Here is a 13400-nt window from a genome sequence, read left to right as displayed (position 1 = left end):
TCTGTACCTGACTGTAGAATACCATGATTCAAGCAGTACTCTACAAAGCTGTCGCGGAGGGCTTGAGGCACCTTGCTTAAAAGTCTGTCCACATGTGATCCACACATCAGCTCGAACCCATTTTGTCCTTCAAGTGTTTTTGACAATCCAACCAAAACCTGAATAGCCAACGCAAATGCATCAAAAGCACTAGCGTCTCCTAACTTAAGGGCTGGAGCACTCAAAATGGCACCTAATTCAGACTGGACAAGCTGTCTTGGCTGGCTGGACTTCTCCCAAAGAGCAACTGCGTAAGGCTGTGGATGGTACATATAGGCCTTAGCCAACTGCAGTGCACTTGGTAGCTTCAGATGGCTGAGTAGCACTTGGTATTTGTACTGTTTGCTCAGGTGACTGTGGCTGTTCAGCAAGCTGTCTAATGCCATCTTGAGCAAAGCAAAATCGTTCTCTCGTCCACTCTTGAATGTGGGCAAAGCAGGTTTGGGAATGCCATAAGCAGAGGCAATTAGCAGTTCTGCTCCTGGAATCGGCCAGAGTACAGGTTGAGGAGGGGTATAGCCTGGAGCTGCCTGGTAGGCATAGACATAAGCGGCACTAACTGGTGGTGCCTGGTGAGTGGTATTAAAGGAACATGCTGAGACAGCGGTAGCCATGTTGGATGGGCGAGAGGTTGTACCCACAAATCCAGGATTTGTGTGTAGTACTGAGTTAGATACATATACTGTGCCTGCAGTAGGACATGACGCACTCTGACTGGATTCATTATGCATCAGGATTTGGGATTGTGAGGCTGAAGGTGCCGGTCCTGTCACTGTGGCTTGCTGTCCAGATACGGAGGTTTGAGGATCCCTAACAACCGTAGCTTGAATATGATTCACAGTCAGCTGCTTTGATGAGGATACAGGAGAAGTAATATCTGGGCTGTCACTTGGTTGAACAGACGAAGGTGGAGCAGATGCGATGAAACTATCTGGAAAGAGTGAGGTTGCTGGTGGGATTACCTCAGTCTCTGTTGTGAGGAAGGAGGCAACCAGTTTAGTCCTTTCCAAATCCCTTTCTGCTTCCTTCAGATGACGGTTTCTATCTAGACATCTCAATAAGGCTTTCCTAGCCTGCAGTGCCTCTTCATGAATACGCTGGGCTTCCTTCACTGTAACCTGAAACTGCTGATATTCTAAATCAGTCTTTGAATCCTCTTCGAATTGGTGACATAGATGATCAAGCTCCATTTGTTTCATCTTCTCCTCCAGAATAGCAGTTTGAACTGGGGAGAGAGCCTCAGCAGGATATAACCCAACAGAACGTGATGTACATTGACTAGATTTAGAATTATACTGTTACTGGTTGTTCTCCGACACTTACTTCCAAGTTGGCTGGGAGCGCGAATTGAGGAAGTAGGTTGAGGGAGGACCATATGTGGTTGATAACCAACTTCATAGTCACATAGGTGAAGGGGCACACAGTGTTCTCTGTGTGGCCTTTCCTAGCTCTCTGACCTGTCTGAAACTGAGTCATCCATATTGCTTTAATGTTGCTTTCATCTGGCTCGAACCACCAAAATTTGTGGTGATGATTCTACAGACAAGCTCTGACACTGTTTGAGGCGCTAACAACACAGACTTTGATTCCTGTCAGAGAATCAGGCTCTGGAGAAGAAATGTTCTTTGACTCCTTTATTTGGTCAACATAGGTCAGAACAGCAGTGCATGATCACAAAGGTATTGAGTGGGTGGGTGTGGTGTCTTAAACGCATGGCTAAATCACACAGCCCATACTTAATTGCCTTGTTAACTGCCTCACTGCAGCAGTAAAGTTACAGAAAAAAAAAATTATATGGGGCTGCAGTTCACAGATCAACCACAAGGTGCCCTCTCAGGCTTCCTGACAGCAACATGTGAGGATGGGAAAGCAAAAGGCCAGAAAAATGTGACTGAAAAGAACCACGTTTATAAGCAATTAGATATAAAACTAGTCCCTCAGGGCGGCAGAGTCTCTCAGAAGAAAAGTTGGAACCTAGGGAGAAAGGCTTCTTTGAGCCAAAGCTAATTTAAACTCAGGCAAAGTGGAAAATGGTTGCAGTTGTTGAAGAGTTGAGCTTCATTCATTCATTATCCTAACCGCTTAGTCCGACAAAGGGTCACGGACTTCATAATAATCCTGGATGTTGCTTCCTTTAGACTAAAGAGAAGCACCATCCTGCCTGTAAAGAAGCTTGTATCGATGAGCAAGACCATCTGATAACCCTCTAAGTCGAAAAACTGGGACCAACACCAGGCCAAAAACAAAATTGTGTTACAACCAAGCAGCAACCTCAAGTTGTTAAAAGTGAAGGCTAAGCGGAAGTGCATAAACCTGCAGTTTCCCCCTCATCCACAAGTGGCTCCTAAACAGAGCAAATCCCCATAGACTCCCATGTTAAAAAGACCAACTTCACAGCAGAAATAAACATGTTTAAAGCAAAAATAAACACGTTTACAGCAGGAATAAACACATTTACAGTTGAATAAACACATTTACAGCAGGAATAGACATGTATTTTTGTAAATAAACCACTTCAGCGGATGTTGGTGAGTCACATAATACGTTTCTACTCACTGGAGAATAAATAAATATATGATACAACTGAACTTAATGTAATTACCCTACTTTGCCTTTGTGATAAATAGGAAAAGAAAATCTCATTTCATCTCATCTTCAGCCGCTTATTCGGGGTCGGGTCACGTGGGCAGCAAGCCTAAGCAGGGAAGCCCAGACTTCCCTCTCCCCAGCCACATTTACCAACTCTGCGGTGGGATCCCGAGGCGTTCCCAGGCCAGCCGAGAGATATAATCCCTCCAGCGTGTCCTGGGTCTTCCCCTGGGTCTCCTCCCAGAGGGACGTGCCTGGAACACCTCACCAGGGAGGTCCAGGAGGCATCCTGACCAGATGTCCGAGCCACCTCAACTGGTTCCTCTCGATGTGGAGGAGCAGCGGCTCTACTCTGATCTCCTCTCGGATGACCGAGCTCCTCACCCTATCTCTAAGGGAGAGCCCGGCCACCCTGCGGAGGAAACTCATTTCAGCCGCCTGTATACGAGATCTCCTTCTTTCGGTCACGACCCACAGCTCATGACCATAGGTGAGGGTAGGAACGTAGATCGACTGGTAAATCGAGAGCTTTGCCTTCTGGCTCAGCTCCTTCTTCACCACGACAGACCGGCGCAGAGTCCGCATTACTGCAGACACCGCACCGATCCGTCTGTCCATCTCACACTCCATCCTTCCCTCACTCGTGAACAAGACCCCGAGATATTTAAACTCCTCCACTTGAGGCAGGACCTGACTCCCGACCCGGAGAGGGCAATCCACCCTATTCCGGCTGAGGACCATGGTCTCAGATTTGGAGGTGCTGATTCTCATCCCAGCCGCTTCACACTCGGCCGCGAATCGCTCAAGTGAGAGCTGGAGATCACGACCAGATGAAGCCAACAGGACCACGTCATCTACAAAAAGCAGGGACCCAATCCTGAGGCCACCAAGCCGGATCCCCTCAACACCTCGGCTGCACCTAGAAATTCTGTCCATATAAGTTATGAACAGAATCTGTGATAAAGGGCAGCCTTGGCGGAGTCCAACCCTCACCGGAAATGAATCTGACTTACTACCGGCAATGTGGACCAAGCTCTGACACCTGTCGTACAGGAACCAGACAGCTCGTACAAGGGGGTCCGGTACCCCATACTCCCATAGTACCCCCCACAGGAGCCCCCGGGGGACACAGTCTTTCTCCAGGTCCACAAAACACATGTAGACTGGTTGGGCAAACTCCCATGCCCCCTCCAGGACCCCAAAGAGGGTATAGAGCTGCTCCACGCGATGCTGCAGAGGTGTGTCAGCCAGGACAGCCCCACAGCATCCACAGCCTTAAGGAACTCCGGGCGGATCTCATCCACCCCCGGGGCCTTGCCGCCAAAGAGCTTTTTGACCACCTCAGCGACTTCAGCCCCAGAGATAGGAGAGTCCACCCCTGAGTCCACCAGCTCTGCTTCCTCATCGGAAGACGTGTTGGTAGGATTGAGGAGGTCTTCGAAGTATTCCCTCCACCGACCCACAAAGTCCCGAGTTGAGGTCAGCAGCTCCCCATCTCCACTGTACACAGTGTTGATGGAGCACTGCTTCCCCCTCCTGAGCTGCCGGATGGTGGACCAGAATTACCTCCAAGCCGTCTGGAAGTCTTTCTCCATGGCCTTGCCAGACTCCTCCGCAAGCCTGTCGGTACCCATCAGCTGCCTCCAGAGTCCCACAGGCCAAGAAGGCCCGATAGGACTCCTTCTTCAGCTTGATGGCATCCCTCATTGCTGGTGTCCACCAACGAGTCCTGGGATTACCACCACGACAGGCACCAACGACTTTAAAGCCACAGCTCCGGCTGGCCCCCTCAGCAATAGAGGCACGGAACACAGCCCATTCGGACTCAATGTCCCCCGCCTCACTCGGGACATGGTTGAAGCTCTACTGAAGGTGGGAGTTGAAGCTCCAATGACGGGGGACTCAGCCAGACGTTCCCAGCAGACCCTCACAACACGTTTGGGTCTGCCAGATCTGACCGGCTTCCTCCCCCACCATCTGAGTCAACTCACCACCAGGTGGTGATCAGTTGAAGCTCCGCCCCCCTCTTTACCCGAGTGTCCAAGGCATGTGGCCGCAGGGAAACTCCTACGATGAACACAAACCTGGGCAGAAATGTTCCCTTTCCAGGACGCCGGTTACCAGGACCCCCGTCTGGAGTTAGGCCTGGGGGTGGGGTACGAGAGCAGGTGGCCGGGCCTTTGCCCATGGGGCCCGGTCGGGCTCAGCCTGAAAGGGTTATATGGTCCCCTCCTCCCGTGGGCTCACCATCTGTGGGAAGAGCCGTAGGGGTGCAATGTGAGCTGGGCGGCAGCAAGGGGCGGGGAAAAGAAAATGATACAGCAGTATTTTATAGAAGATTTATATAATTATGATTATATGGTATTTTATAACTATTTTGTACAGTAAATTAAAATCAATCATAAAAAAATCTAAATATAACTAACATAAAAAGTATCATTGCATATTTGTAGAGGTAAAATACTGTATTTAAAAAAATGTTGCATTGTTTTTTCATTAATTCATGCATGAAAGAGTTAATGTACTTTATTTTAAATATTTACTTTTCAGTGTTATTTTTAATTTCCAGCAAGGAGGCTTGAAGTTCATTAAAGTGTCTCCATGGCACTTTGAATTTGGCAAATGTGATTTGATTTAGAACTTGCTGTGTTTTGTTTTTTTGTAATTTCTGTGCAATAAAAATATTAATCTATAGATTACGTTATAGATCTACATATAAGTATCACCCATGTTTTTATTCCATATTTGTATGACAAACTGACAACAAGTCATTAAGGGAGCACCACCACTTATTCTGTTCCACTTAAAGCTCTGGTTTAATAGGTCAGGTTTACCTTCATGACAACTGTGGGGGGAGTGAATTTTTTTCTAACTCTCCTGTTAAAAAGTAATTTAATCTCGAAATTTGGTATGTGTAGGGCCGTGTCCTTTTGATTGACAGGTACCTAATGTCCCGTTTCAAGTCAGAAGAACGTAGAACAACCGTGGTTTTTAGCCGGTTTACAATGTGACTTAGCTTTATTCTATTCTACGGTCATTTAGAAGACGCTTTTATCCAAAGAGAGCCTGAACCAACAGCTGAGTCGCATGTTCTGTCAGGTGCGGTCTGATTCTCTTGATGTTGTAGAGAGCATATCGGCAGATACGGGAAACTGAGGCAACATGGACCTTAAAGGTCAACCTCTCATCCAGGTTAGCCCGCTTACCTTCGTTTGCTGGTTAATTTCTGTTATCTCCGGGTTAGCTCGGTTAGCTCTTAGCTACAGAAAGCTCGGCGTTCGCTCGATGTCAGTCATCCACCATGACACTCACAGCCCCCCTCTCAGCTCCACCTCTTTGCCCATATTTGTATTTTCCGGGCGAGACGACACACATGTCCCTGCCAAGATGGTGATGGTAGGAACCGCCCACCGAGCTTCAATTCAGCTCTTCAGAAACCTACAGGTGACATCACGGAGGCTCCGCCCATCCCTATATACAGTCTATGGATACCACCCTCCACCACTAGATGGCATACATGGGAATCTGCAATGTAATGCAGCTGGTAGGCAAAGGGAGGCGAGAGTGACTGAGGTGAGGAAAGGGGAGGGTCTATTCAGACATGTTCAAGCTCATAGCTGGTGCCGCAGACTTCAGATGATGAACAGTATCACTGACTCTGGAGGGAATATGTACCTTCTGACAGATGATTGCTCATCTAGCAACAGCGAAGGTTAGAAATCACGCTGCATCCGTCCATCATAACAATGTTACCTGAAGCAGCATTAACTCTGAGGCTTTGCCTGGACGAGGCAGGAGAGTTTCTGGATGTGGATGTGGCAGCAGGGTGGAAAATGCAGCTCTAAATATCATTCTTCCTATTCAGCATTTTGTCTTATTTCCTATACGGTAAACGGTGTGCTTTATGTTTTCTGTTGTGAATAAAATGCTGGTTTAGCAGTGGTTGTTGGGGTTGGGGGGGGGGGGGGGGGGGGGGGGGTAATTATCTCTATTACATGAAGACTTTTCCTGTTTAGCTTCCCCAATCTATTCTGTGGTAAATATTTCTGCAGTATTAATTTCAGTCTGCATAAATTAATTTCAGTCCACAAACCATGCCTGGTGTCCAAGATTGAGACGTGCTCCCTCTGCGCAATCACTGAATATGGCCTTTTTTTTCCAATCGATGCATATTTCGTCACATTTATTATTTATTTTACTTTGGCTCTTCAGTTATTTGGACCGATGCCTTTCACTCTATGTCTCATGTATTTACCTTGTGTGGAAGTACTTGCATCCTTTGCGCCTGCACTCTAACATTTTCATCCACAAATCTTTCATGATTTTTTTATTTTATAAAACAGTATATTAATTTAGTTTTCATACATGCTGGGTGAGATTTTTTTTCAGCTGTCACTTTCTTTATGTACAGGTTGAATGATAAATGATAAATTCTTTCTTCTCACTGTCCTCCTATTTTCTCTCCTTTTCCTACTGAAGACCCTCTGAGAGAGTCACGTCTCTGTTTTCCCCTCAGGTTTCCTGGGAGCTGTTAAACTTGTCCATGTGACAGGAATCCTAAAGGAACAGAAGGCATGAAGCAACACTGTGATATCATAGTGGTTGGTCCATGACACTAAAGTCCATTCAACTATCTCCACAATTCACCTGCCTTCTGTTTTCATCACATCGGATAACCAATCAGACGTTGCCCCTTTGACTCCAAGCTGCACCATGGCCAGCAAGAGGAAGTCCACTGTGCCCTGCATGATACCATCTAAATCCAAACATGTGCGTGAGGAAATTATACTGGGCTCGCTACCAGAACTCCTACCAACAATCCCAGAAGATGGCATACTAAGCATCTCTGGGAAGGAGTCTGGCCCTTTCTCTCACTGCTCCTCCAAATCTGAAATCTGTAGCGAGACGCAGAAAGGAGGTATGTTCAGCTGCGTGACTTGCCAGTTTGAGTCCAGAGATCTAAACTACTTTTTGGATCACATGCACAACTGCCATTTAGACTTCAGGGCCCAGCCCACCTTCTACTGCCTGAACTGTAGAATGTCCGTCGTCCGCTTTGAGGCTCTTGCGTTGCACAATGCCAAAGCCCACCCTAAAATAATGGAGGGCTTGGTTACTGCTTCTCTGAGTGTGAACAAGAGGGACGGGGTAACAACCGTGGAGCAAAGCCTTTTCACAGACAGTGGAGACGCCTGCAGAGAATCTGGGATCTCCCTCACTAAAACGCCTATTGCAAAGATGATGAAAGGCAAAGGGGAGCACAAAAAGATTGTTGTTTCTCATACCGTGGAGGTATGTAAGATAGACAATGGAAAGGACATAGACTCCAGCATGCTGACTAATGTGCCTGAACTCCAAAATGGGGCTCTCAGTGTTTCTGGCACCCCAGCTATGCCGAAGACTGCTGTCACTCATGTAATTACGACAGTGTCCAACCAAGCCTTTCACCAGCACACTCCCTCCCTTTATTCTCCCCCTTCCTCCGATTCTAATAAAGATCTTCCAAAGGTGATGATTCCTCTCAGCAGCATCCCCACCTACGATGCCGCCATGGACACCAGCAGCTTTCTCAAGACCTCCTTTGGCAAGTTCCCCTACCCGACCAAAGCCGAGCTTTGCTACCTGACGGTGGTTTCAGAGTTCCCTGAAGAGCAGATCAAACTATGGTTCACTGCCCAAAGGCTCAAGCAGGGCATAAGTTGGTCTCCTGAGGAGATCGAAGAGGCCAGGAGGAAGATGTTTAACACTGTGTTCCAAGGTGGAACACCCCAAAAGCAACCCACAACACTGCGTCAGGTCAACCATGTGGTAACCCACCCCACTGTCGCAGACCATCAAGGCTCAAAAGGACCAAACTTTCATGTGGCCAAAGTTGCATATGGAAGCATAAAAACAAGGCCTGTTGGAGTCATAGCCACACAGGCCAGCATGTCAACCAGCCCCCACATCACAAGGGTCTCATATTCTACTCCAGTTGCTCCCCCAAAGTTTCCATCTGTTGTCAGAATGACGTCAGTACCAACAAAGAGTTCTGAAAGCACTGTAGAGCCAGACAAGAGCAATGGCTTGGACATGGCTGGAGGCGGCGCTTGTGTCAGTAGCACCAGCAGCAGTCGAAGCAGCAGCAGCAGCAGCTGCAGCAGTAGCAGCAGCATTAGCAGTTATTCCAGCAGTAGTAATGGTGTTGAGACAGCCACTGGGAAACCACTGCAAAACAGCAACCCAACCAGCAGCATTGCCGCTTGCTCCATTAGCAATAACGACAAGCACTGTGTTGCTGACACCACCGGAAACTCAAATGTCAAGCCGATCGGATTAGAAGCTTCAGACAGTAGCACGAGTCATGTGATCATTGACAACACCAGCAAATCTAACAACACATGCAACAATCAGAACAGCTCCATTGTTAGCACACAAGATCCAGGCCAAACCGAGAAGCCCTGCAGCTACTTTCACAACAGCAGTGAACAGCTCAGTGATGACAATGTCCCGAACCAGAACCATACCAGCAAATCTCCAACTCAGAGCAACAGCACCCCAAAAAGCTGCTCATCCATTATGGGTAAGGGCAAATGCAACAAAGACTTTTCCATGAAAGGTCTGTCAATCTTACAGCAGCTTATAAAGGAAGAGGACCCGAGTGTCGGGGACAGAGGTGGCTCAGAGCTCAAAGTTGACCCCATCAAGATCAACTTCAAGAGGATGAAGATGAATGAACCTGAGGCTACATCTGAGGTTGCACATCAAGAACACAATTCTGACTTTGAGGTATCCGCTTGTCATCCATCTTTCTCTCCCTCGTGGGGCAACAAGAGTCCCCGACAGCTGCACATCCTCCGGCAAGCTTTCTCCAACACCCGCTGGCCCAGCAGTCTGCAGTATGAGGAGCTGAGCATCCAAACGGGCCTTCCCAAGTCAGAGGTGGTGCGCTGGTTCAGCGACAGCCGCTACAGCCACAAGAATGGGCAGCTGAAGTGGTTGGAGACTTATCAACAGCCGCCCGCAGAGTCCGAAGAGGTGAGGGGCCATGGAGACACCGAGTCACCAAAGGACCCTTCAGCTGTCACAGAGACACTTGTAGAGCAAGACACAAACAAGCAGCATGAAGGAGAAGCAGAGCTGGAGTCAGGGCAGCAGCTTGCATGGCAGGATTCATACTCTCCACTGCTAGCTCTGGCAGGGACCGAGGCAGGCGGTGAACACGACCAAGCCAGGGAGTCTGTTCCACTGGGAATCCTACAAGATCCCTGGTCAGAGAGAGGAGAGGACCACCAGCAGCCAGGGCCCAATCAGACACTCATCCAACACCAGACTGATGCCAACCAGACCAGGTACTGAACACACACTTTGATTTGCAGGGTCTTGTGATGTTTATCCGTAGACAAAGTAAAAAACAATTTGAGGCAAGTGCAGAGATGAAAGCATGACAGCTTCTTGTTGCTGCTACGTGATGTACAGTAGAAAGGAAGCAGGAGGAGTGGGCACAGGTGCCTTATGCTGAGTGGCTTATTAAAAAAAATCAAAATGTCTGTGTATAAGAAGCTATTTTTAGACAAGTTGGAGTCTGATCCACTGAAAAATAGATAATTGTGTTTTCTGAGATGGAAAGAGCTGATAGATCATATGCATGTTTTTAATGCTCCGAGCATTCTGTATTTGAGTGGAGTTAGGTTTCTCCACATTATTCCACATTACTGCACATAATTACAGCACATACCTGGACATTACTCCACATTATTCCACATTACTTCACACAAATATAGCACATACCTGGACATTACTCCACATTATTCCACATTACTGCACATAATTACAGCACATACCTGGACATTACTCCACATTATTCCACATTACTTCACACAAATATAGCACATACCTGGACATTACTCCGCATTATTCCACATTACTGCACATAATTACAGCACATACCTGGACATTACTCCGCATTATTCCACATTACTGCACATAATTACAGCACATACCTGGACATTACTCCGCATTATTCCACATTACTGCACATAATTACAGCACATACCTGGACATTACTCCACATTATTCCACATTACTTCACACAAATATAGCACATACCTGGACATTACTCCACATTATTCCACATTACTGCACATAATTACAGCACATACCTGGACATTACTCCGCATTATTCCACATTACTGCACATAATTACAGCACATACCTGGACATTACTCCGCATTATTCCACATTACTGCACATAATTACAGCACATACCTGGACATTACTCCACATTATTCCACATTACTGCACATAATTACAGCACATACCTGGACATTACTCCACATTATTCCACATTACTGCACATAATTACAGCACATACCTGGACATTACTCCACATTATTCCACATTACTGCACATAATTACAGCACATACCTGGACATTACTCCACATTATTCCACATTACTGCACATAATTACAGCACATACCTGGACATTACTCCGCATTATTCCACATTACTGCACATAATTACAGCACATACCTGGACATTACTCCGCATTATTCCACATTACTGCACATAATTACAGCACATACCTGGACATTACTCCGCATTATTCCACATTACTGCACATATTTACAGCACATACCTGGACATTACTCCGCATTATTCCACATTACTGCACATATTTACAGCACATACCTGGACATTACTCCGCATTATTCCACATTACTGCACATAATTACAGCACATACCTGGACATTACTCCACATTATTCCACATTACTGCACATAATTACAGCACATACCTGGACATTACTCCACATTATTCCACATTACCACACAAAATTACAGCACATACCTGCACATTACTCCGCATTATTCCACATTACCACACACAAATATAGCACATACCTGGACATTACTCCACATTATTCCACATTACTGCACATAATTACAGCACATACCTGGACATTACTCCACATTATTCCACATTACTGCACATAATTACAGCACATACCTGGACATTACTCCACATTATTCCACATTACTGCACATAATTACAGCACATACCTGGACATTACTCTGCATTATTCCACATTACTGCACATAATTACAGCACATACCTGGACATTACTCCGCATTATTCCACATTACTGCACATAATTACAGCACATACCTGGACATTACTCCGCATTATTCCACATTACTGCACATAATTACAGCACATACCTGGACATTACTCCGCATTATTCCACATTACTGCACATAATTACAGCACATACCTGGACATTACTCCGCATTATTCCACATTACTGCACATATTTACAGCACATACCTGGACATTACTCCGCATTATTCCACATTACTGCACATAATTACAGCACATACCTGGACATTACTCCGCATTATTCCACATTACTGCACATAATTACAGCACATACCTGGACATTACTCCACATTATTCCACATTACTGCACATAATTACAGCACATACCTGGACATTACTCCACATTATTCCACATTACCACACAAAATTACAGCACATACCTGCACATTACTCCGCATTATTCCACATTACCACACACAAATATAGCACATACCTGGACATTACTCCACATTATTCCACATTACTGCACATAATTACAGCACATACCTGGACATTACTCCACATTATTCCACATTACTGCACATAATTACAGCACATACCTGGACATTACTCCACATTATTCCACATTACTGCACATAATTACAGCACATACCTGGACATTACTCTGCATTATTCCACATTACTGCACATAATTACAGCACATACCTGGACATTACTCCGCATTATTCCACATTACTGCACATAATTACAGCACATACCTGGACATTACTCCGCATTATTCCACATTACTGCACATAATTACAGCACATACCTGGACATTACTCTGCATTATTCCACATTACTGCACATAATTACAGCACATACCTGGACATTACTCCACATTATTCCACATTACTGCACATAATTACAGCACATACCTGGACATTACTCCGCATTATTCCACATTACTGCACATAATTACAGCACATACCTGGACATTACTCCACATTATTCCACATTACTGCACATAATTACAGCACATACCTGGACATTACTCCACATTATTCCACATTACCACACAAAATTACAGCACATACCTGCACATTACTCCGCATTATTCCACATTACCACACACAAATATAGCACATACCTGGACATTACTCCACATTATTCCACATTACTGCGCATCATTAAAGCACATACCTGGACATTACTCCGCATTATTCCACATTACCACACATATTTACAGCACATACCTGGCCATTACTCTTCATCATTCCACAATACCGCACATGATTACAGCACATACCTGGACATTACTCCGCATTATTCCACATTACCGCACATGATTACAGCACATACCTGGACATTTTTCCGCATTATCGCACATAATTACAGCACATACCTGGACATTTTTCCGCATTATCGCACATAATTACAGCACATACCTGGACATTTTTCCGCATTATCGCACATAATTACAGCACGTACCTGGACATTACTCCGCATTATTCCACATTACCGCACATAATTACAGCACATACCTGGACATTACTCCACATTATTCCACATTACTGCGCATCATTAAAGCACATACCTGGACATTACTCCGCATTATTCCACATTACCACACATAATTACAGCACATACCTGCACATTACTCCGCATTATTCCACATTACTGCGCATCATTAAAGCACATACCTGGACATTAC

The 13400-nt window shown here is 45.8% G+C and overlaps 1 protein-coding gene across 3 annotated transcripts in view; it reads left to right on the top strand.

Moving 5' to 3' along the window:
• Window positions 1-9966, top strand: part of zhx3a (zinc fingers and homeoboxes 3a) — a gene marked incomplete at its 3' end in the record, with an annotated part of 36549 nt that extends 26583 nt beyond the window's left edge. For all 3 annotated transcript variants that reach the window (XM_079241494.1, XM_079241493.1, XM_079241495.1), the window contains exon 2: window positions 7145-9966. In XM_079241494.1, coding sequence (XP_079097620.1) covers window positions 7342-9966 — 2625 coding nt within the window. In that variant the 5' untranslated portion in view covers window positions 7145-7341. The remainder of the gene's footprint in view (window positions 1-7144) is intronic.
• Window positions 9967-13400: the final 3434 nt, after the last annotated feature.

This window comes from Telmatherina bonti (assembly GCF_933228915.1).
Source record: "Telmatherina bonti genome assembly, chromosome: 6".
NCBI lineage: Eukaryota > Metazoa > Chordata > Actinopteri > Atheriniformes > Telmatherinidae > Telmatherina > Telmatherina bonti.
Note: the sequence above shows the minus strand (reverse complement) of the source record. Positions and strands in the feature narration are given on the sequence as shown.